Source organism: Phodopus roborovskii, unplaced genomic scaffold, assembly GCF_943737965.1.
Source record: "Phodopus roborovskii unplaced genomic scaffold, PHOROB, whole genome shotgun sequence".
Classification (NCBI taxonomy): domain Eukaryota; kingdom Metazoa; phylum Chordata; class Mammalia; order Rodentia; family Cricetidae; genus Phodopus; species Phodopus roborovskii.
The window spans coordinates 1,439,414-1,465,393 of record NW_026126484.1 but is presented as its reverse complement, the minus strand read 5'-3'; the positions used below and the strand labels follow the sequence as shown (position 1 = coordinate 1,465,393).

General features: G+C 39.8%; 1 protein-coding gene across 1 annotated transcript in view; it reads left to right on the top strand.

The window, feature by feature from the left end:
- The window catches only part of Aoah (acyloxyacyl hydrolase), a 188,937-nt gene that overhangs the window by 48,631 nt on the left and 114,326 nt on the right, over positions 1-25,980 (top strand). Inside the window, exons 5-6 of the mRNA XM_051194658.1 lie at positions 18,093-18,152; positions 23,133-23,203. Coding sequence (XP_051050615.1) covers positions 18,093-18,152; positions 23,133-23,203 — 131 coding nt within the window. The remainder of the gene's footprint in view (positions 1-18,092; positions 18,153-23,132; positions 23,204-25,980) is intronic.

The window sequence follows — 25,980 nt, the reverse complement described above, 5'->3', positions numbered from 1 at the left end:
GCTGCCTTACCCACTTTCTTCACTTCACTTCCCGCAGTCTGCTCGAGACCCCTTCCCTCTGCCTATTACCAGTCTCAGTCTCTGCATATGATCCAGAAAAGTGGGGTGGTCCCTCCAGATTCAGGCTTCTCTGCCTTGAGCTTTCCTCCAATAGCAATAACCAGCATGTCCTGAATGCTTCCTCCAGACTCTGTGGGAAGAGGTTATGCTTCATCTTGTCTAGTTATCCATGCAGTGCTAAGACACAGGCTCCATTAGGACCACTTGTTCACAAGGAGGAAGTGACACACTGAAGGGCTCAGTAAATTGCTGCAAGTCACTGTTCCAGGAATGAGCAGCAATAGGATTGGCATCAGTGACTCTCCCCTCAGAGATATGGATACTCTCCCCACTACCCACCACTCAGTGGGTTTTTGAAGCTGCCCTGAGTGTTTCCAAAACAACTAACTGGAATCCTACCAACAAGAAGGGATAGCTTTAAATGTTCACTTAATTTTAAAAATTAGATTATACCACTGTCATTTCTTAGCATTCTGATAATGTTGAGTGTCATTTTTTTGTTGTTGATGTTGTTTTGGTTTGGGTTTTTAAAATTTGTTTGCTCTTGTTTTTGATTTTAGCTTTTCCCCTCTTAACATTACATTTTGAACATATATCTTTAAACATACAGGACTATTTTTATTCCCATAAAGTTCAAGCCTCTCATATAGATATGCAAACACATCTTTCAGCCCCTTTGGCTTCCCTATTACAATCCTGTGAATGCCCCAAAGTATCCACTACTCTGAAAAGTCACCACAAATCAGCACTTTTATATAAAATTTTATTCTTGAATTTCATGTTGGTAGAATTATTCAGAACAGATGACCCTCAGCTTAAAATGGTTAGAACTCTACATTTTCTATTTCATTGTGATACAGAACCAATATGTAGTCAGCATAAATTGAATTCTCGATCTTGAATTTTCATCTTTTACACAACTGTACCTCTCAATCAGCTACGCAATCATGAGAGGAAACCACCTACACACTACCATACTTTGTTGCTAGTATTTGGGGATATGGTGTTTTCACATCTCATTATGTCTACCAAACATCCACATTTGTTAGTATATATAAGATACTTAACCCTGAATTATAACCCTGAATTATAAAACAGTTGCCCACTGTAACTCATATAAGTGCTCTGAGATTCCTAAGGTGATGAAACTAAGTATGCTTGCTGAGTAGGGTACAGCATATGCATTGCTGTACCTTCTCTGTAAATACCACCTTCGCTGTAAAATAGTTCCAAACTCCCCCCCCCCCATAACATGCTAAGTATCCATGATGGTCAACCACCATCATAAACCAATTTCTACTACTTACAATGTGCTATATATATAAATTCAGTTAATATTATGGAGGTGGTATTGTTGTCTGCATTTTCTGTGCTAAGATAGTAAAGTTACATAGATTTCCTTATTAGGATGTAAGCACATGGGGAGCGGTATAGGTGTAAATGAGGGAGGTGGAAATGAAGGAAGGGTGAAGTAAAACGTGAAGGTCTGCATTGCAAAGACCACATGGATAGTCTTTACGGGAGGGGCACATTTCATCATTCTTCCTCTTTGCATACAAAACAGGTGTGTCTGCTTAGGTGTACAAAGCCTGATTGCACACATTTTCTTACCCCACAGCTTAAAAACTAAAATTCAACTGTAGCTCTCTCTTTCTCAACTTCACCTTCTGGGCACCCTAGTCCTGAAATTCTCAGTAAACTCTGTAGCCTTTAGTAGAGCAGTCTCAAGTTTAACTGTGCTATAGACACCTTCAGTATTCACCAGCATCCCAAAGGCATATGCAAGACTGGCACCGTGCCCCCCATCCACATTAAAAGAAAATTATGTTTGAACAGTACACCCGGCGGAGCCAAGTCCCTCTCATTCTCTCAGCCCTCCAGGACACCTGATCTGCCTGGAAGAAGAACACTGCCTTAGGAAGCAGGCCAACTTCAAAGAAGCTTCCATGGTGACTCCAGTTCTACAGGAGCCAGAAGCTCTCTGGCACTAAAAGAGAATGTATGTGTGATGCACAGGGACTTTTGGGATCTGGTTCACAGGACTCTGATATATAAGGTCCTGGGAAGTAATTAGTCTGCACTTTCATTAAATAGAATGACATGTGACAATTTCTTGTGTGACTGGAAAATAAACAAGTTCTCTTAGCACTTTATTTTATGTAAAACTATCTGCCTTCTCTTCTAATTCAAGTTCTTAGGCTGTAAAGATGTAGGGATAAAATCTCAAGGACAAAAGTCTTTCTGAGATTCATTCCCTAGTCACTTCTGTCCTGTGCAGGTGACAGTAGTACCCTTCTGCTTGCAAAGCTGTTCTTAGCCTGTGAGCTCATGCCTCATTATCAGATGTTAACGTCTATTCTTCCCCAAGCTCTTCTTCTCTTACAGTAGCCATGATTAAAGCTCTCTAGAGACCCACTAAGGTAAAGCTATTTCTCTGTTCTAGACAGAGTTCTAACAGGTCAAGCTACCCAAAATATCAGCATTAACAAACCAAACTGGTCAAGCACCCGATTAGGAAATTATTCCTCAGAATGGTTGATTCACATTAAACCATGGCAGGTGAGATGAGAGGAATAATTATCCCTTCAAAGGAGATAATAAACATTTCATTCCCAGAAACTCCACACCACATGCAGTCACTTAATGGAGCTAGAGCCAGGGCTGGGTTAAGTCTTGTCAGTTTTCTGAATTACTCAATATATATATATATATATATATATATATATATATATATATATATATATATATTCTTGTTTCTTTTTCCTTTATTTGAAATCTTGCCAAAGCATAGGCATGTTTTCCCAGACACTCTGGGCTTCCTCCTTCTTTTTTCTGAAGCTCTCCACCCTTCCACCTCAGGCTTCCTGTTTGTTTACTCATCTCTAACTCAGATGGCCTGGCTTTATCTTTTCCTGTCTCCATCTCCCTTCTCCAAGCAGCTACTGAGATTTATAGCTCACCTGCCCTAGGCTTTTTCTTTTAAATTCTAACAAAACTGTTCCCAAGCTTCCGTCTAAATTAGTTCTCAAGTTCTTTGATTAACAAGATGAAAAATCCTCAATTTTCTTGATATGGCATCCCAGGTAAGTCCTCCCAAAATTTCCAGTACCGATATCAAATTTACAAAAAGTTCTTAGAATAATACAGAACATAAGCCCCTCACCTGAGTTTGTTCTCCCCAGTATAAGCATAGCATCAATAAATCAGATCTAAAGAAAGTGGTGTTAGACTATTTTATTTGCATACTGTTAACTAAACTCCACGCTTACTTGAATATATCATTAATTTTATCACTAACATCCTATCCTAATATCTGCTCTTGTTACACATTTCCATTTAGTTCTTATGGTGGTTTGAATATGAATGGCCCCCATGGGCTCATATATTTTAGTACCTAGTCACCAAACAGTAGCATCATTTCAAAGGATTAGAAGGACTAAGAAGCGTAGCTTTTTGAAGTACAAGTGGTATTGTGGGAGGGAGTATTTTGAGGTTTCAAAAATTCAAGCTAGTCTAGTGTCACTCTTTCTCTTGGCCTGTGTTCCTGGATGTAGCTCGCAGCTACTGTCCCAGAGCCATGTGTGCTAGCATGCTCCCTGTCATGATGATAATGGACTAAGCCTCTGAAACTATGAGTGATTTAAATGTTTTCTTTCATAAGGCTTGTCTTGTTTACTGTGCCTTTTCACTGCAATAGAACAGTGGCTAAGACAGTTCTCAGGTCTCCATAGTATTCTTTGGTCAGTGACAACTTTCTAGTCTTTCCTTGCTTTTCATGACAGTTTTGAGACATCAGTGATAAGTACCTCACTGGAAAAAAAAATCAAGTGTTTGATATTTTTCTCTTGGTAAACATGTTTACACCCTGTTAAGGGTGCATTATGCCCCATAACCTTCTGTAAGGTCAGTCTGCATCACTTGGATAGCTGCTGTTGGCCAAGTGACTCCACTACATGGTCATTTTTCCATTACTCTTTTATTTAGAAGTCAGTGTGACCTTTTGTTATTTAGTAGTCAGTGTGACCTATCATTAAGGTGAACAGGGAGGACAAGCCCAGCCTTTTGGAATAAAGGTTTCTGTTACATTATTTGGAATTTTTTGGAAAGAAGTATATCTTCCTCCAGGATATTTAGCAAATAATTAATTCATTTTTAAGTGTAGGCTGGTGCATTTGTATTTTACATTCTGTGTGATAGTCTAAGTGTGGATTATTTGTTTTATGGGTCAACTTTACAAGTTTTGCCACCATTTGGAACTTTTTGGATCAGCATCTGTATCCCTTTGCATGCCTTCTCCTTCCTAGAAACACTTCCTTCCCCCATGGCTCTCTCAGATCAGCCAGGCATAGCTTGTCATGTATTTTTTTCCAACCACAACCATGATATTAGTCATTTATATAAAGAAGCCTGATTTCTTTTGTTGAACAATGATATTTCAAAGCCAAGATCTGGACATTTAAAGTGTCCTTTGCTCCCAAGATGGCATTGCTTCTAGCTCTTCTCAGTGGCACACAAGGAATAATGCATGAATCCACACAACACTATAATGGTATGTTTCTGTCCACCTTTTGTGTGTGTTCATGTATGTATACTTGAATTCCTCCTAATATCTCCAATTTTAACCACAGGGCCAAGCTTACAGGTATTTATTTCCAAACATATATTACAGTTGAGACTGAAAGTCAAGAGACAAGACATGAGAGTAGAAAGTGAACCCACCCTGCCCATGTTTAGTATAGACTGGAGCACATTCAGAGTGGTGGCTGCTCAGAGCCAGAGGCAGCTTTGGCTTTAGTGACAAAGAAACATACTACAGGGCAATAATTTTCAGTAATCTTGTACAAGTATACCAATGTACCATATCAATGAGTATCCACAGCCATCCATTCATCTACTCAGTCATGCTTCAAGAAACATTTGAGAACTTACCATGCATCTGGATATTGATCCAGGGACCCTGTTATCTCTTTTTAACATCATCAGTATGCAGGACAGACATTCCTATTGCAATAGAGATGCAAATGGAGGTTGCAGGTTGGGGGCACTAGTAAATACACAGTGGGGAATAGACAGGTCTTTCAAATGACAGTTCAGGGAGGACTTAGGTTCCTGCAAGAAGAAGGCTGAGCTCTCCTTGAGAAAGTAGAACAGCCTGCTATGCTCTCTCACAGGAATGGAATCACTTCTCTCATCAGCATCTCATTAGAACCTGCATGACATGACTTTCCCTCACACACAATTCCAGACTATAATAGCCCCATGCCCAAATGAGATAGAATCATTTTCTCTGTCTTGTTTGGTATTTAGTAACCCTCCCAGCTTGTGCTTTTTCTGCCTTATCTGTGTATAGTGTCTGAGCAGAATTTTCTTATGCATCTAAGTGCTGAAGATGTACACTATTAAGTAAGGAAGGAACTAAGTGTGTGCACATCCAAGCCAGAGTTAAAGAGTTTTCTTCATGAGTGGTAGCTTGTCACTGCTATTGGTAAAATATTAGAAAATCCAATGTCCTTTCTGAAGGAAAAGAAAGAAAATCTTACAACCCTTCACTTTGATTTGGCACATTAATATTCTAGAAGAGTTAACATGTGTTAAATTAAAGTTAATTAACTAAAACCATGGCTATGCCTGAACAATTGCTAGACCTTTGTGTGCTGAGACCAGAAATAAACTAATCACAAGCATATTGAAAGAAACTGACAGGTTTCAAGACTTAGGCAGTAATACTTTATTCATATAACACACTTTCCAAAGCTATTACTGCATGATAGGTTTATATATTAGGGGCCAATAATAGAAAATACAACATTGGCTCACACATACTATCAAAAATCATTCATACAATTTTCAGTGTTCTAATTTTACATATGAAGAAAAGATTGAGAAAACTGTTTGCTCTATGTTTTAGTACACAATACTTTAAAACTTTCTGTTTAAATATCCAAAGATTTCTAAACAATGAAGCAGAAAAGAAATGCAGAAAAGTGTTAAAACACAGATGTTTCACGTCCATCTTAGAACTAAATGATGGATAGGTGTGTTTGTGAGAGGGGGTTGCTGGATATGTGTATCTGTGTGTTTGTGAGGGGGATGCTGGACATTATGTATGTCTGGGAGGGAGTACAGGACATGATTTGTATCTGTGGTGTGTTGATCATGTGTGTATGTGTTGTGTGGGAGAGTGATTGACATGATGTGTTTGTGGGGGAAGAGTGCTGGACATGATGTGTCTCTGTGTATGGGGGAGGTACTGGACATAATGTATCTGGGAGTGGGGTAGACACAATGTGTGTCTGTGGGGTGGAAGTGCTGGACATGATGTGTGTCTGTGTGTGTTGGGGGTGCTGAACGTGATGTGTCTTTGTGTGGGGAGGTTCTGTATGTGATGTGTGCCTGGGATGGTGTAAGCTAAATGTTTACTTGTTCATGATACCAAAACAAGTTCCACATAAGCTAAAGTTTGAATAGGAAAGATTGGGGCCATACCACAAAGAAAAACATTAGAATATACATATATATATATATATATATATATATATATATATATATTTATATCTGTGTGTGTGTATATAAAATGACCAATAAGTATGAAAGAAAAATATTAATATATCTGCCATATACACAATACCAAAGGACAGATGGAAAACTTGAAAGGTGTTTCTATAATATGCCACACAGAGAATTATTTTCCTATAATCCAAATCCTTAAAAATCAATAAGAAAAAAGTGACTGAGGACCACAAATAGGTTCCTTCATAGAAAGAAAAAAAAAGGTGAAATGATCAAAATTCAGGGGTAAAGATTTACCTTTTTTTTATTAAAAAAGCAAAATGTAAAACTAGGATTTATTTATTTCTCATGTATGTCCTGCCAAATATGTCTTTTATGATCATTAAACAAAAACATAATGTTATCACAGAAATACCACTAAATTAAACTGTTCAATAAATATTTGAGGTATAAAGACACTTATGAAACTAAGCCTAAAACATGGTTGGACTTGAATTACTCCACACACCTTTCTCTGAGCAACAAAATGATATTGCCAGAGATGCGAGGGTGGACTTCATTTTCAAATCCAGCTTTGGAATATTAGGCAATGTATTTATTTAGATTTCCTTATATTTGGGAGCCATTAAATTCAAAGAATTGTTAAGAATCTTGGAAGGAAAACAATAAAAATAAGTTACCCTTGACTTCAGGTACATGGATGAAATCAGAAGAATCCAGGGAGAAAGTTTGTACATGATGCTCAGGATATTTTTTTAAAGGGTTTTTTATTTTGGCTCACAGTTTTGGAGATTTCAGTCCATGAACAATTGACCTTGTTGCTTTAGATTTTTGGCGAAACATCATGACTAGAGCACATAGGATAGAAAAGCTACAGGATGGTGGGGCTGTCCAAGACTGTACTCTAGTTATCATCTCCTTCAAGGTTATATCCACAATCACCTAAAACCATTTATTATATTCCATCTTTAACACGATGCCCTTTAGGGGGTATCCTATATCCAAATGTAGCACCCATTGATTACAGTTCTGAAAAAATTACTTAGTACTTATTATGCCATAAAGATGTGCAAAAACAAGGAACACTCAAGAACCAGAGGACATTAAAAGGGCATCAAATCTATGAAACTGAATAGTGAAAAGTAAATCCCCACCTAAATCTGAGAAATCAAAGTATAGTTTCCATAATTGTGTACATATTGTTGGAGAGTATTATTGTTAGTTGTATGTGAATAATAAAATGACAACTTGTGAAGGAAGAATGTTTCTTTCTTGTTCTTGAGGATTTCAACTACCTCTAAGAATATGATTTTCTTTCTTAGCCCAAGAAAGCTCATGATCTTGATGAATTTGAGTAGTTCTAAGAGATCTTTTGAATTTTGAAGTTTTAATGACTTATCTTGACCCTTCTTCTCATGATGAGTCATTTACATCAAAGTTCAAATAGGAAGTCATCTCCTCCAAGAAGCATTATTTCTAAAGCTCCCAGTAAAGCCAGGTCCTGTGGGATAGGCCCCCATTCTGATCATTCCACTTTTCTACCACTTACTATGAATATATTAAATAATCATAATATCATTATTTAATGTCCTTCTCCCATTAGGGTGTGAACTTCATGACAGCAGAGAAAGTCTAGCTGTGCCATTTCCAGCAATTTCCCCCAGAGCACAACATAGCTCACTGCATGAATGAATCACTCAGTAACTATTTGTTGAGTGAAGAGGAGGGTAAAAAGGATAATGCCCTTCCTCCACCTCACTAAGACTACACCTTAGTGCCTAGAAGCTGTAAGTATAGCACCTTACATGGAAAAATACAATTTTGGGGTGTGATTTAGTTAAGGATCTCTGGATAGGGGGATTATCTAGGAGTATCTATGTGAGTCCAATGTAATCACAGGATTCTTACAAGAGGCAAACTTTAGGATCAGACATGGAGATGAAAATGGAGCCATAGGGGATGGGAAAATGGCATAGTCAGAAAAAAAATTGTTTGCCACATAAAAATGAGAACCCTAAATTGTATGTAAAGCCTGGCACAGTAGCATGTGCCTATAGTCCCAACAATGCAGAGCCAGGGACAGGTTCCCTGGAGTTCACTGATTAGGAAGCCTAGCCTAATCAGGAAGTCCCATTCAATAAGACTTGTCTCAAAAACCAAGGTAGATAGCACCCAAGGACCTAGGTTGTTCTGTAGCTCCCCATGGATAGCCACAAAAGGCACATATACATATACACATACACACACAAGAAAAGAATCAAAGCAAGGACAGAGAGGTGAGGATGAGAAAGGGAGGAAAATGTAACAATAGTGGGAGGGAATGACATGATGAGGCCATCAGACAAAGGAATGTCAACAACAGGAGGCAAAGGAAAAAGTCCTCTTGGATCCCTACAGAAGGGATATACCTTATTGACATCCTAACTTAGCCTAGACAGTGGTAATACTGGTAAAATAAATGAATAATTGAAAAGAAGTAGGGTAGATAGAGTGCTAAGTAATTATTAAAGCATTGCTTAAGGAAAGAAAATGATAGCCATGGTTAACTATGCCAACGATACTCATAGCTCTCTATACAATACAACATGAGCAGGAAAGAAGTGAAGGTAGCTGTTGATGAAACTTGTATGAAGATTAGGCAGCATACAATAAAGGGAATACATTTTAAAATGAGTGGCTTTTTCTCTTACTTTTATATTTCCTTATCATGGAAGAAAACCTGAATTTGACTTTATTTTTTTCTATTGATCTTAAATTTATAAATGCCTATCGGAGCTGGGAAATGTCAGAACACGAAAGAAACTGGGATTTGCTCAAGTTAAATCTTAGGTATTGGCAAATAGTCACTGTGTGATGCTATGGCATACAGATAAAAATACACCTGCAAATTCCACCCAAAGGCCAGGTTGCCCATACGAGATGGAAACTCACAAGCATGTAATAGCTTCCCTTTGTATTTCTACTTACTGGCAATAACCTCAAAGTCCTTTTCTGTACTTTTTTGGTTGGCTGTTTCTAGTCTGCCTGTCATAGTCATTTTGGGATTCTGTTTAAAAAACTATGATTATATATGTATAAAGTTTACAAAGAATAAATAAAAACTATCATTTAAAAATATCATACAGTAGAAATAACTGAAATTTATTTCTCAATTATGTGGTCTGAAAGTCCAATATCAGGATGCCAGCTCAAAATGGCTGCATTCATCCCCCCCCCCCATGAATGCAAATTCTTGTTATATCATCATGTGGGGAAGGGAAAGGTATTTTTGATGAAATCCTCCCCATGTAGGCCAGGCTGGCCTCAAACTTATGACCCTCCTATATCTACCACATAAGTGCTGGGATTACAGTTGTGAGCCACCACACCTGAATGCCTTCTTCTTAGGTCAAAAATCCCCTGTGTCAGCCATACTCTCATGACATAATCATATCCACAGAGTCCCACTTCCAAACTGGAATGAGAGTTTCAACCTAAGGATTAGAGGAGAGCACAACCAAGCATTCCATATACTGAGCTGCCTTATGCTATAGTCATCTATGAGCTTACCTCCTTGAGGGAACAGTGATGTCCTTGCATATAACATCTTCTAAATGTTTCACCATTTCAAAGGTAAACTCTTCCATTTAATTTAGGTGTAAGGGAAAACCTGTTCTCATAAGCTTTTACAAAAGAATTCATAGTAAATTAGTGATCATTCCCCACCCCCAAATCTCTTCTTCCCAACACACTCTTGACAATTAGAATAAACCATCCATCTCAATCATCATCACTTCCCTTCCCAGGGGCTTTCTCCTTTGTGGGAATCTGTCACTGCTGTCAAAAGCATGGAGTGAACAAAAGGCACTTTTGGTACTTTTCAAATCTGCTGCTGCTATAATTGATAGCACAGAACTCAATCACTAAAAATTGTCACCGTAGAAGCATGTGCCTAACAACAGCATTTGTCTTTACTTCCTTCATTTTCATACCCTAGAATCTAATTCTTTAACATCGTGGAACACAAGGAAGTTAGAGACTGTATCTTGTCCAATTTATCAATCTTTTACAGTATCAAGGAACACAATGCAGATGCCTAAGAATCCCTCTTCATAATCTTCTCCATACTTCCCCATCAAAGTTGGTGTGGCCTATTGCTCTTGGCTGAACCTTCCAGTTGAGAATGTTTGATCTATATAATATGAATCCCCACAAAGTAGTGAGAAATCATGAACATATTGACATATTCCATGGCTCGCTAGGAAAATAATTTAGTTCCCAGAGTTCCTAAACTTTCTATTTTCTGTTCTATCTCACCTAGTAACATCTCCCCCAGCAAAGTAAAAAGTATGCACATGTGCATGGTCATGCACAAAACAAATCTGAATTGAATTTGGACTGTGTTATTCATCTTTTCTGTAGCTTTGGATAAAGCTCTAAGTCCCAGCTTATCTCCTACATAAAATAGAAATACTAACAGCACTACTCACCACTTTCCATAGTGTATTCTAATGGCAGTTGACTGTCAATCTCTCCCCATATTATAAAATTTTAGATGTTACATCATGGCATTAATAAACAGTCCATGATACAACATAGCATAGATATTCAAAAAGTACCTATGAGATGGGTGAATAGAATGAATGACTACATAAGAAATGACTGGTGGAAAGAAAGCTGTCTTCCTTTCACCCTTATTCATGTGCATACCTGCATCTGGGTCACATGAATTTCTACACAGGTATATGCCTTCTTGATAAAGGAAAAAAAAGCTTCTCATTTGACTACCTGATCTTTTGCATTAGATCATCCTTTCTCCCTGGGAGTTGTAATTGACATTCACCTATTTTGGTGAAACATTATGATGGGTCCCCCCCCCCTTTTTTTTTTTGGTAGAGTTAAAATGTCAGTTAAAATTTCATTCTTGGAAAATAGTATGGCAGTGGTGGGAAACCTGAATGTAAAGCTTGCCTCTGCCTACAGAAAGATACTTGTTAGATTGTAAAATTTTTCTGTGCCTCTTTTCCTCATTTGTAAAACAGACTATAGTGCTGTTTTCTAAGTTTCAAGATCATTGAAAAACAGCATGAGTTTACATAGGTTAACATAATCATTATCATTTTTTCAGTTATGTGTTGGTATAACAACCTAAAACAAAAACCAAAGCTGTCATTAGCACTAATGCCAGACTAATGCTGCTTACTATACTGTTCTTACTATCTCCATTTTACAGAGGAAAACTGCAGGACAAGATGCTAAAATTATCTGCTCAAGGTTTCACAAATGGCCAACAATGAGACTCAATGTCACAAGCACTGTCTGCTCCAAATCCAAGCTAAATGGCAAATAACAATGGAATCATGGCCTCTGATCAGTATGGTGCTTTTAGAGTTTCTACTGAAGATAGAAGTTTTGTTACATTGGAGTTTCCAGACTATACCATTTACTTTCCCTTCTGCCTCCATTCTTCTGTGGCTTGTCAGAATCTGAACAGGGCATCCTTTTGCTCAAGAAACTGATGGTTTTGAATCTAAGCTCCTGTTCTTCTATTATCCAAACTCCTCTTAGGTCAAGATCAAGTATGCTTGGTAATCATCACACTGAAGAGTGGGAGAAGTTCTAACCATATCCTGGGATCACCATAGTGCAATAAGTAGCTTAAACACCAGAAATTTTGTGTTGCACAGTTCTGAAGACTGGAGGCCCATAGTCAAAGTGTCAGCAGTATTTGTGCCCTGAGTACAGTGAGACCTACACTTCCTGTCCCTCTGTTCTGGAAATTTCCTGTCAATCTTTGGCATTCCTTATAGATGGTATTCTCCCTGTATCTTCATGCCATCTTTCCTCTTTTTTAAATATATGTCTTTTTCTTTTCATGTATCAAAGTTATAAGAACATCAGTAATATAGAAGTAAAGGCACATTCTATTTCAGTATGACCTTATTTCATCTTAACCTATTTCATCTATAATGACCCTGTTTCCATAGAAGGTTGTGTTTGGGGATACAGAGAAATTTGGTCTTGAACATAGGAATTTAGGTCAAATACAATTTAACCGATAACATCAATCAATGATCTCAACACCCTTGTGTTCAAAGACTTTGAGACAGTACTTGTTTGGATTGGCAGCTAAATCATACTAAACAAATGTATTTCAGCAAACACTAGTATGTGCCCTGACAGTGAAGCTAAGGCTTCTCCTCACACCTTTCATAGACTGTTGCTGTTTCATGTTGGCCTTGGGTACTTGTCAACACTTGAGCTCAAATGGAAGACCAAGTCTCTTGTTGCTGGTAGAGAACCAATAGATTCTATAGCTGCGTGTGAAACAACATGCTGGCTCCCTTCTACAATTTTCCTATGTGGCCACTTTCCATGCCCTGGTTTTCTCTTAAGTGCTCATTAGAGTATGTATTCTAGTCTAAAGTCTAATTTTTCAGAATATTGAAAAACAGTCTTTCTACTTTATAAAAGACAAAGATCAAATAGCCAACACTCAAGGGTTACTAAGGAAAAATAACAATTACTTTTATTTTTACATACAGTGTGCTTGACATTAGAACAAGTGAACCAAGCTACTTTCCTAAGTGTCTCTGACTTTTCAAGTCATTTTTTGTCTGACAACTGAAATGCTTTACTTAGATTTTCTGCTACATTTTGGCAAAAAGTTCACTTTGAATTCATAAGTGTGAGACTATAACACTTTGATCTTCACTTTTACTTGGTTGTGGTCTGAAGTGGTCTTTGCTGCAAAGAGAAGTTTTCTGGATGAGGGGTGGAGACTATACTTGTCTGTGGACATAAGGACAAATATTTACACATTGTTGTTACGGATTGTGCTAGTTTAGTTAAAGTAATGGTTGTAGATTCTCTTCTAATGACCATGATTTCACTAGCACTTAGGTTTCCAGTAACAAGCGTTGTCGCCCTCCTGTTGAGTGGGCCTTTAGTCCAATTAGAGAGCTGGCTAAGGTACATGTGCCATTATTACACCCTTAGGGTTATAGTGGCAAGCTGCTCACTGATGTAGTTCATAGACATCATACCTGGGTAGGACTGTTGATTGTCTCCCTCATTTGGAAGCTTGCATGGGACCTTCTAGTATCATGAAAGTTTGTCCTTAAGGAGGGGGCTTTATTTCCAGCTAAGGGGTCTCTGATCTCTGTTTCTGAGGTGAATGTTGTTTTTAGTAAGAGATACCTACCTTCCACCTCTGGTGGGTAACCAAGGGCAATATCAATAGGCTGTATGTTAGCCCTGGCCAACATAAGAGGACTCTCATGTCTGGTATTGGGTTTTTGTCAGGTGGCCTTTTGCTCTTGGAAGGAATACCATCAACCCAGATGAGAACAGTTTATTAAAACAATATATGTATATTTACACATGGTATTTCATCTATTATAGGTTTTGGGTTTTTTGTTTGTTTGTTTGTTTGGTAAATAGTTAATAGCATGAATCCTTGTGGCTTTTCCAAGACATCCTTATTGTTTTACTCACCTCCCTCCTTCTTCCATATTTAACTCTCCCCTCCTCCCACTTTCCCATTTCTCCTGTCAGATAATTTGTATCCTGCTCTTCCTATTAACCCACTTCCTCTTGCATTTATGTCCCTCCCTTTTCCTTAAAGAGTACCCCCTTTTCAGATCACTGGATAAGGGGAATAGAAGAATACCCTTTCTTAAAAGCACTCAACAGCCCACTCCAACTCATGAACAAAGACAAAGTTTCAATTTAGCTCTGGTGCAGACCATGCTGGCCTTGAACTCATGAATACCTGCCTACTTCTGCCTCGAGAATACTTGAATTAAAAGCATGAGCCACTATGCCCCAACATCCCCCACTCTCTACCCATAATCTATTTGTTCAGGTTTCTTTTGTAGCCTAAATATCTGGATTATTCAATGTACTGATTCGTATTTTATATCTCTGGACCCTTGTGATATTCCTAACAACTAAGATACTCATTATCTTGCCACCCATTTCTACCATTGGAAATATAGTGCAAGACTGCTTCTTCCTGAAGCCCACTCATCATTCCTCTTTCCCAAATAGAGGTGTCCTCTCTGGTGTCCTTTACTTTCATCATTGTCACACATCACATTCCAGTGTGTACCTGTCTCATTCCCCAACCAAAGGTCAAAATTCACATAGGCAATAAGGCAACCGCCTTTTTTTTTTTTTTTTTTTTTTTTTTTTTTTGGCTGATTTAGATTAGTTTTTTTTTTTTATTTTTTTAAAATTTATTTTATATAACAAAGTCCATTTAAATGAAAACAAACATTTATAGACAATATTTGGGAATGTGGGCGTTGTTCTTTCCAAACTACTTCCTGCTGGTAAGGGGCGCTGTCATGGGGGATTCGAAGAAAATTCAGAAATCCTGGCAACCGCCATTTTTACACAACTCTCCAATTCTGCAATCCCTAGCTTGGCACCTGCCTTTGAACCAGAAACATTGGCTACATAAAGGGGAGAGTAGAGGCCTGAAATGCACAGTACTTCCCCAGGATCCATTTAGTAATCTTCATCTCGATCACATGGTGATTCATTTCAGCATATCTTCTTTGCTGTACTGCTATTATTGACATTAAGGGAGATCCAAAATGATGGCACTGAGCCATCAAAGGTAGAGGATTTCAGTCTAATAGGGGGTATCTTCCAGAATGATAGTTATAATTGTGTCCTGAATCTATGATTTTTCCATCAAAATCCAAAAACTTGGTTTTGTCATTATTAATGACACTGTAGAACAAGGAAGGGGGTAACTGGGCTTTGAAGTCTGAAAGCTCTGGGCTCTTTCCATAGCCAGACTCCCCATATGCTTTTTAACTCTAGAAAAATTGCTTTGCGTTTTGAGTGTTCCACATTGTAAAGCAGGAATGGTTGTACTTCCTGGGTATGATGAGAGATTTGAGCAAGAGCCCATCTTAAGCTGCAAGACAAGTAAGAAGCCTTTTCAAGTCTACAGTGCAATGATGTCAACAGCCACTTCACTCACCTGAACTCTCAAGCATTACACACAGTTGTCCTATCTTGGGAATCAAATGGCAGATTTATTCACCCCTGCATTTCATGCCTGTGCCTTCAAGGCCATGGACTTATTTAGGGTCCTTATCTGTGCCTTAAATAGTTAAGGGGGGCTTCTCTGTCTTTCCTGGGGTGATCCCCAGGGCTAGGGTCCAGAGCATCTCTGAAGCCTCCCAATACTCTTTGCTTCATTACTGAATAAAGTACATCACCATTGTTTGGACCTCATGCAGAAACAGCTATCTGAGACATTAGTCACAATCGTCACCCTGAAGCTCCAGGAACACTCTGTCAAGAGACTGCATGGATGCAACAGTGCCTTTGGCCCAATGGACTTAATCAGAGGGACTGTCTCTACATCATAGTAGAACTGCAGCTAGAACCAAGTACCCTCTATGCATACCCCATCCTAAGAGAGCCGATGGGATTTCAAGCCTAGTTCCTGTCACTTATTCCCCATAATCATGTTAAAAAGCAGGCTATTCCCTCTTTGTTTCGATCTGCTGTCACCCAAACCATTTCTCAAAGAAATGCTTCAAATATCTAATTTCTGGATCCTGCCTTTTTCCAATTTTCAGCAAAGATATATACTTTCCTTCTGGTCCAATGGGCAAGTTAGTCTGTTCTTGGATATTCTTACTCCCTCCTGACTTAGAAAAAGCTGGTGACTATCCCTGAAGCCCAATTCTCACTGCCTACTGTGCCTCATCCCACCTCCCCTGGCTCCTCCCTGCAGCGCACCCTGATGGACTTGCCCTTGGCCTTCTGGGAGGAGCACAGAATCAGCACAGAACTCTGCAGAGTTGGGGGCCTTTGGTGTAGTGCTATGACAAACACATGAACAACAACAATCATCAGCATGTATTAATGGAGTGGTCCTCATTCTTAAAGTTAGAATGCACTGAAAATAACAAGGGGAGAATGTCACTCCACCGTTACAGTGCTATATTCCTTTGCTTTTCTGTATATGTAAAATCAGGAACCCTATTTATCTTACTTAACATAAAAGTGATGCTTTTTAATTAAAAATGTTTTAATTGTACACAGTAATATGTGACTTAAAGGCATTTTAACCCAAGTATGCATTGTGTATTCAACACATTTGCTCTATTATGCTCCTATACCTTTTCCTTACTCCCCTTTCTTCCTTTCCATGGTCCTTTTTGTTCCTCTATATAGTCTAACTTCTATTATCATGTCATCTATACATGATTTATGTACCTATGTAAAGGAGTAGAGTTTTTCCTCCCGCCGCCGCGCCAGCCCCAATTAGCACACAGAGACTTTGTATTAGATATAATTCTGTTGGCCAGTTACTTGTTTCTTATCAGCTAGCTCTGTCTTAAGTATTAACCCATTTCTATGTATTTCCATGTGGTCTTCTTACCGGGGAAAGGGGCCAGAGTCTCGTCTCCCCAGTCTCTCCATCTTGACTCCTCCTTACTACTTCCTCTTTCCTCCTCATCTCCTAGTCCCACCTATCTTGCTTTCCTATTGGCCAACAGTGCTTTATTCATTAAACCAGTATGAGAAACATATTTACAGAATCGCATCTCCCATCATACCTACTTAAAATCTAGGAGCCACTTACTATCTCCTTACTATTTTCCTGCAAATAATATAATTTTACTGTTTTTTATGGCTGAACAAATCATATATATACTTGTTCACACACACAGAGAGAGAGAGAGAGAGAGAGAGAGAGAGAGAGAGAGAGAGAGAGAGCGAGCGAGCTAGGTTCTTTGTATAGCTTAGCTGCTATGGATAGTGCTGTAGTAGATGCTCTAGTGTCTCTATAATATGTTGGCTTGGAGTCCTTTGGTAGGTGCCCAGGGTAGGCCCAGCCATACAGAAGGCCTGTCTCCAGCTTTCTGCTAAATTTCTATACAGAGCTCTGAGGTAGCAGGACTAGCTTGTTCTCATCCCACCAGCCGTGTAGAAAGGATTTCTTTTTTCCTAGATCCTTGCCAATGTTTTTCACTTGTTTTTTTAATGACTGTCATTTTGACACCAGTGAGACAGGATATCAATGAAGTTTTAATTTGCATTTCCCCAGTGGTTAGGGGTATTGAGTGCTGTTAAAGGTACTGATTGGCCAGTGCACATGGCTGTGAGCAAGCAGAGGGGCCACTCACACAGGGACACCAGTGCACAGGGCCATCGGGAAGCAAAGGTTCAGAATGCGGTCTGCCAGCCCTGTTTACTGACCTGGAGCCAGATTCTTCGCTTTAGTACATTTGCCTTCTTCATCTAATGTAGTGGTGATGTCTCTCAGGGCTGTGGTAAAGATAGCATAAAGTGACATTTGCAAAGCAATTAGCACAGCACATGGTGGTACAAAGTCTTAATGAGATCACCTAGTGACAATAGATTGCCTTTTTGCAAATTATTTTATCAAACACTAGCAGAACAGTTCACTTATTGCATATTTGTAGCTTTTGATCCTAATTTTCAAAAAGACATGTAAATCACAGGTGAAATAGGAATTATGGTGTTATCTCATTTTGCTTCCATAGGAGGCCTGGAAATTTACCCTGGAGAAGGCAAAGCACATCCTCAAGAGGTCCTCTGCCATGGTAAGCAACCAGCTGGTAGCAGGTCAGCCTTTTCCTTGGTGTGCTCTCCTTTAACAGGCCCTGCTCTCATGTTCCAACAGCTAGACGTTTCCCTGGATAAAGCCTAGCAATACCACAGTACCTTTGGATTGACGTAGGAACCTGAGCTCATTTCCATTTTTGTCTCTGGCCCTTTTGCCTTCACTCTGGGGCAGGCAATACCAGCCCCAGTGCTCTGGCATTTAGAGCACTGTAGGAGTTGTGCCTTGTGAAATCAAACCTCATCTCTATCATCTACCAGCTACATGCCAGCAGCACTATTCATCTACCGTAATACTACTATGGCATCGTCGAGTTGAGAACCCGGGCTCTCTGACAGACCATTCTAGAGAAAGTTGTGACCTCCTCTTTTCCTCTTTCTAAAGCATAGTATCAGGTGTTTCACTTCACTGAGCCTGGTTTGCTGGTTGTAGGATTAGGACAATAATAGTATCTTCTATGAATGAACTAATGAAGCTTAGATATTCAAGTCACCCACTACCCTGAGGAGGACTTAGCACCCAGGAATGTGAAAGTCACTACCACTTTCCCTCTTGGTAATGACTCTTTCTCAACAGATAGAATGCTTAGCTCAAATCAGCCAGTTAAGTGTTTGTCTTAGGCTCCTTTCTAAGGAACTGTTGGAATCCTGCCTCAGCAATTATGCTTTCAATTCTTGTAAGTGGGACAAGTCAGTCCCAGTTGAAAGGGAAGGCTAGATGCCGGGCATGGTGACAATGAGGATGCATTCCACAGCAATAAGGTTACACAGGACTTGTCATTCTTTCCTCCCTGCCAGCTTAATTAACTCACCATTCACTATCAGGCAAAGCATCTAATAGTACTGATTTAGCAACGTAGAAACAAATGGGAGGGACATCACTTATGTCAAGACTGACCAGACTCAGCGAATAAAAATATAGGACATCCAATTAGATTTTTAAAAATCAATCAGTTTTATTCTCTGTGCCCAATACAATATTCTCAGATGGCAACCTGAAGGGATCTTATGAGTTTTGATGGACAAGGCTGACCCAAGTTAAGTGGTAACAAAGACATTTCTACATAATTTGTTAGTCAGTCGTGATGTCACCTTTATCACTCATTGCTTCATTTACAGAATAATTAAAGGTCAGTTGTGGCCTGTTCATATAGGCTGCTTAATATGGTGAATAAGAAGCAGAAACACCATAGAATCTCTGTGACCAGCACCTGCAGAATGAAGGACAATGTGGTTTGTCTTTTGTTCCTCTCAGCACAGGTTTAAAACTTACTTTAGGACATTGTTTATTTTACTGGCACAAACTACCTTGGCACAAACTCAAAGGCTAATTAGGATTTTCCATTTAGTTTTTTATTTCTGTCACCAGATTTGAAAGCATAATTGGTAAGGCAGGATTCCAATTTCAAAAAATATCTATTGACTATTTCAACAATTGAGAAATGAAAACCCCCAGAAGCTTCTCGCAATGTTTTTATGCTCCATACTAAAATCACAAGGAAAAAAAACTGTGAGTGTCTTTGACAACCTGCTCAGGGAGTATTGGCTGTAATCAGTCCTACCTGATGGCTAGTGTAACAGCAGACCTACTAGTCATGACCAAGAGAGCTCTTCCTCTAGGCCTTCTCCTATAAAAGTCTGGACTAGAAGGAGCTGGGGAGATGGCTTGGAGATTAAGAGCATCTACTGCTCTTGCAGAGGACTGAAACTTGGTTCCCAGCATCCATATCAGACAGTGTACAATCTCCTATAACTCCAGCTCCAGGGAACCTAACAACCTCTTCAGGCCTTTGAGGGCATTGCACTGCCAAGTACAAACCCACACATAGACACAAATCCACAGACATAACTAAAAAATAAGAATTAATCTTTGATTATCTTCTAAAAATATAAACAGGAGAAAATTTATGTGTGTGGAAGAAATCAAAAGCTTCAGAAAAGGTGTGGCTCTCTGGGAGACTCCTTGGGAGATTTTTGAGTATTTAGAAGAGAACATATATGCCAACTACTTAGAATACCCAAGATGTGGCTATCTTCCTTAATTCTCACCTATACTTAATTGGATAGTTTTTCTCCACAGTCTCACATTAGAGATGAGAAGACAGAGACTCATCACTTTCTCTATGTAGCTAGTGCATGTGATGCATCACATAATTCCATAAATAACTCCTTCCAAGTCCAATGTGTCATCTGTGCTGATATCTCCTCTGACCAGGCCTCCTCAGTATTGAACCTGAGTGGTCTCTGTAGATGTGGAATTATGCTGCGGACAGCCTGTGCTTCTGTACACAAAACACTAAGCACAGGTCTACCTGGCCAATATAGTCACTGGGGGAAGCTAACATATGCCTATGTTTAAATATGTTCAAACTCTAGTCTAGAACAATTAAATTCATGTAATACAATACACACAGAGTCAAAAAGAAATTGAATTGGAAATTTAATTTCAGGTTAGAAGTGTATGGGAAAAAGATTCAATCCCACACACACAATTTGACCATTTACTCCATGTTCTTTATTCAAGCTCCATTAGTTGTCCTGCATCACTTACCATCTGGTGAGGGAAGCTGGCTAGATTGCACTGTCCCCAGGGATTGCCTGGATTCTACACCTTCCTTTCAGATGGGTTTTGATACAGCCAAATTCAGAATTTTAAATCCATTTCTGCATTATTAACAGACCACCTGTCTCTGTCTAGCAAAGTTCACATTGAAAGGTGGGGTCTGGCAATTGTGTAAACAAGGACTTCTGTAGTGTAGCTTGAATGTCCAACTCAATGTGACTTTGTAAGTACAGTGTCCTAGAGATGGAAAGGTTGGCTTGGGAATGATTATCTTCATCCCTTTGTGTGACACAAAGATCAGATGAGAATAACCCTGTCTGGACAGAAGGAACAGAAGGACTCCGGGCATGCTGCTTTGGCTACTGCATACTTCCTGACCTCAGTAGCTGTGCAATGAATAGCAAAGGCAGCTGCAGCCTTCCAGCTGGGTTTTGACAATGAACAGTTGCACAATTATGAAATTTTATTCTACTGTACCTCTTGTGTAGTAATTATAAGACTGTTCTTATAATTTTATGTGTTGGTTATCATCAATGTTAAACTCTACATTGTCATTAGAATAATTAGACAGGCTTTCAGACTAAGGTAAATACTAAGAGAAGTAGCTCCAACATCCAAATGCAGCTGACTTAAGTCTCAGAATGTTTCTATGCTTGCAAATTGAAAGCGGTGTTTTGTATGAGATCATGTTTTGTATATTTACAATTCTGATCTCAATCAGACCCTGTCTTTGACTTTAACCTGCTACAGCACTTCTCCTCCTACTGTCACTGCCCTGTACCCTATGTCACAGCAACGTGGTTCCTAACAAGTACAGGTGATCCTCACCTCCAGCCCATGATAGAGGACACTTGGCACAGTCTAGAGATTGATTTGTGTGGTGTACTAGCAATTTGCAAGCAGAAGCAGTCACACGGTATAAAGGAAGCCCAGACTTGCATCTGCAATGAGCTCTTTTTTTCCCCCCTCTAGGAGACCCATCCCTGGACATCCTTTTAATATACAAATATCTGACCCCTTCAAGGATTCTCTACTGTCCTCAGGATAATAGGACAATGAATGCTAAGCTGTCATATGTCTTATTTCTTGCATGGTTCATGGGTTCTGCATATCCCAATGCTCTACCAAGACTAAAATGCCTTATCATCCCCTAATAAACCAAGCCTTCGAATATGTCCACAGCATGTGGCAGCATGTATGCTCCCTGAGTCAGGATTGAGAATTCTTGGATTTAGTATGCACATCAAGCATATTGTTGAAACAGACTATCTTGTGATATGTGGTAGGAAGAGGTGTGCATTTTTTTGAGGCTCCCAGGTGGCACTGACACTATAATCACACCCTGAGTGCAACAGTGTTTCTTTCTCAAGCCTTAGTGGACAGCAAAATGACCCAAGAGAGGTGGTGTGAAAATGATGTGAAAAAATGAGGAAGGACAGATTGCCAGAATCCACCCCAGGGTGCCCAAATCTGCACATCTAATGTGAATGTTTGCATCTTAGAAAAGCTATGGACTGTATCTTGGATTATAAAGCCTCCCGCATTTGTGCCTTTCTTCCCACATCTCCTTCTTGCCTAATTTCTGAGTCATCAGCATTCCCTGTGGGGTTCCCAAACAGCCCAATTAGTGCTTATACCTTGTATCCCACAAATAATACCAAAAGCTGGTACCTCCACCCACATGGTGACACCCTGTGCCTTGAATAGACATGGGGGGGGGAGTTGTTCCTCTAGTCCCAGAATGTAGAGAAGGTATCCCAAAGACCCACATAATACCTCATTTCTTGGCCAGAATGGAAATAACAGTAATGTCCACAACTATACCTCATAGGCACCAAGAACTCAGGAATCGTGAGAATCAATTGTTCTTCCTATTAGCATTTCCTCGACTATCCCAATAGGATGCAATTATTTTATTTGAAAGCATTCTTAAGCCTATTTCCAAAGCATCTCAGAAAAAAAAATGTTTTGAGTAGCTGACCAAAGCAGGCAGGGCCTATTTGGGAAGAAGTAAAGTGTGAGGGTGGCTATAAGGGTAACTAAGAAGGTGGCTATAAGGGTGGCTATGAGGATGGCTATGAAGATGGCTATGTGGATGGCTGTGAGAGTGGTCATGAAGGTGACTATCAGAGTGGTTATGAAGGTGGTCATGAAGGTGGGAACAGATGGCTAGATGAAGGGAAGACTGGATTCCAAACCCAGGAACCAGCAAGGAGACTGTACAGGAAACTGGATGAACATAGGATGTGGGGACAAGAGCAAGAACTACGTCTGGATGAGCACAATGGAACCAGATTTGGGTTCCGCCATCTGGACATCAGAGGGGAGGGGTCTTTTGGTGGGAACAATTGCTCAAGTTAATCAACTCTCTTTTTGTTGTCCTTTTTTATCTCCCCAGAAATACCACAGAAGTGTCTCCAATATTTGTTCACTACCATTTTTGACCAAAATCTGCCAGAAAATTGAATTGTATGTATACTATTTCTACTGTCAAAGCAGTTAATATATATCTTTGCTTGTCTTTATTGTCTGGGAACTAAACTGATGTTCATATTTAAAAGGCATCCTCCCGAAATTGATCCTGTTTCTTGCTCAAAACAAGACTTGTACAGAAACTAAAAGACAAATCTACTTTGAACAAAATAATTCTGGAAATGTACCACAGGCAATTTCAGCCCCAGTGAGCATTGCCCAGTGAGAGTATCAGGCAATCATTGCTTAACACTTGGGGGAAGCCTCTTCTTGCCATATAACATATGGATGAGGTTGACTACCTCATTCTTGCAGAGCTTCTGGGACTTTATCTGACTTGGTTATGAGAAGAAAAGGCAAGCACACAAAGAGAAAGAAAGACTGGGGTTGACTGGACCCAGGTCTCTGATGGAGAAGCCTCAGTATCACGGTTCAATAAGGATCAGGATAAACAACTCGGCCGAACAGATGTTTATTCAGGGCAAAATAACTCACAACATAGACAGGTTAACACCAACAGGTTCCTGCTTCCAAGAATTCCTCTGGATGTCCTCCTGTCCCTGTGCGCTCTTGGGTGCCTCCTTCAGTCCCCAGGTCACTTCTGGCTCCACCCCCCCAATGGGTGTGGTCAGTGCCACAGAAGGAGACAAAGTGAATATCCCACTACACCTCAGGACCCCTAACTCTCAGTGTGCTTATTATATAGAATGGAACAGAAAGGCTCAGTAATTGCACACATCTGAACAAGGAAAAGGGGTTATTAAATATAGTTAAACAAAGAGGCATAGTTTATGGCATACAGATGGATCGAGAAAACAAATTTAGCTAATCTCTGTAGGAGCAGGGTCTGTAGGGCAGTAGTTTTCAGGCAGGAAATATAAGGTGGAGGAAACGATGGTGGACATTTCTTTACACACTACCAACATCTATACATGGCCAGAGAAAGGCTTTACTATTTCTCTGAGCCTCACCCTAGGGAGAAGGCTTTGCTATTTTCCCATGGGTTTGCATCTGTATGGCCCTTTACATGGCAATGCCCATGTCAGCAGAACACATTTACTCAAGATTTCTCTCACTCAGGGATAACTCCACTTCTCACAGTCAGCATTGGTCATGGTTGTAACTACAGAAAGACACTGACCAAATCTCACTCAGGGATAACTCCACTTCTCACAGTCAGCATTGGTCATGGTTGTAACTACAGAAAGACACTGACCAAAATTCTACGACACCTCTCACCACTACCAACACACCCTCATGTCAATGTCATTTCCCAGGCTGAGGGATGAAGCTCGATAGTAGACTATCATCTCAGCTAGCACAGAGGTCTCAGTTCAGTCTCCAGTGCTTTAAATGACAACAGCAAAATTATTCCAGAGCTTAGCCTTACCCTATGTCTGAGCTTAAAGTAAACATCATAGAATTCATATTCCAAAAAGTAAGGCAAATGATGTCTTAAGCAAAATAGTCCAGCTTTCTCTTTGCTCTTTGTTAGACAACTAACTAACACAGAGTAGACAACTCTAGGGAAATACATACATACACACACACACACACACACACACACACACACACACACACACTCACTCACACACATACAGAGAGAGAGAGAGACAGAGAGAGAAAGAGAGGCATGCACATATACACACATGAACTCAGGCACACACCCTTTGAAGGCTAACTCTCTAAGGTCCTTCTCTGGTGAGGCCCCCTCTCCTTCAACAGTGCCACCACCTAGCAACACAGAAGCATCTAGAGAAATTTTATCTCTAAAGCTTAACCCCAAGCCTTAAATAGGGTAATTTCCCCAGGCTATTGAGGACACAGCCTCTCTTCCCTGGGTGTATTTAGTTTCACACATCCATTCTTTATACTCCTTTTTAGAGCTGGATATTTTTTGGGGGGCGGGGTGTTGAGACAGGGTTTGTCTGTATTGCTTTGGAGCCTGTCCTGGAACTTGCTCTGTAGATCAGGCTGGCTTCGAACTCACAGAGATCCACCTGCCTCTGTCTCCCAAGTTCTGAGATTATGCCTGGCTCAAGCTAGATTTTTTTTTTTTTTTTAATATTTAGTTGATTAAAAAAAAAAAAATACTTGAGCCACTCAGTGTCTTTGGGCCTGTTTCCCTTATCTAAAATCAAACTGTAAATTGAGTTCTTGCTACCTCAGAGTCATCTGAGAACTTTAAAAAACAGATTCCTCAGCCCTAGACCTAGTGAAAGAATAGAACATTTTTCTGAGCATTCTCTAGGTAAAGTTTTGAATAATTTATCCTCAGATCTGACTCCTGGCTATCTATGTCCAACAATTGCCCGCATGCCAGCAGATAGCTAAAATAATGTATGCACATGTAATGCTTTAATGGATATGAGCCATTCATATAGACTACAGCAGCATCTGCTCTACCAGCTATTTTCTCTTGCTTTCCTGTGGGAGCTCCTGCTACTTTTTCCCATCCTGCTCCAGCCTGGCTGTCATGGGAAGAGAAGGAGAGACATGAGAATATTCATAGGTGCAAGAGACAGGCTGCAGGTATGCTCTGAGGAATAGTGTAAGTTCTCATGCTGCTGTTGTTACAAAATGGCACAATGTATGCTCTCTCAGTCCTGAAAACTAGAAATTCAAAACCAACGCATCAGGGCTATGCTCCTCTGACAGATGTTCTTGGTAAAATTATTCCTGTCTCTCCCTGGACGCTGTAGTACCCATCAACCTTTACAGCTGCCTCCCTCCAATCCTCACCTTCGCTTTTCATTCCATCATTTTCCTCCTGG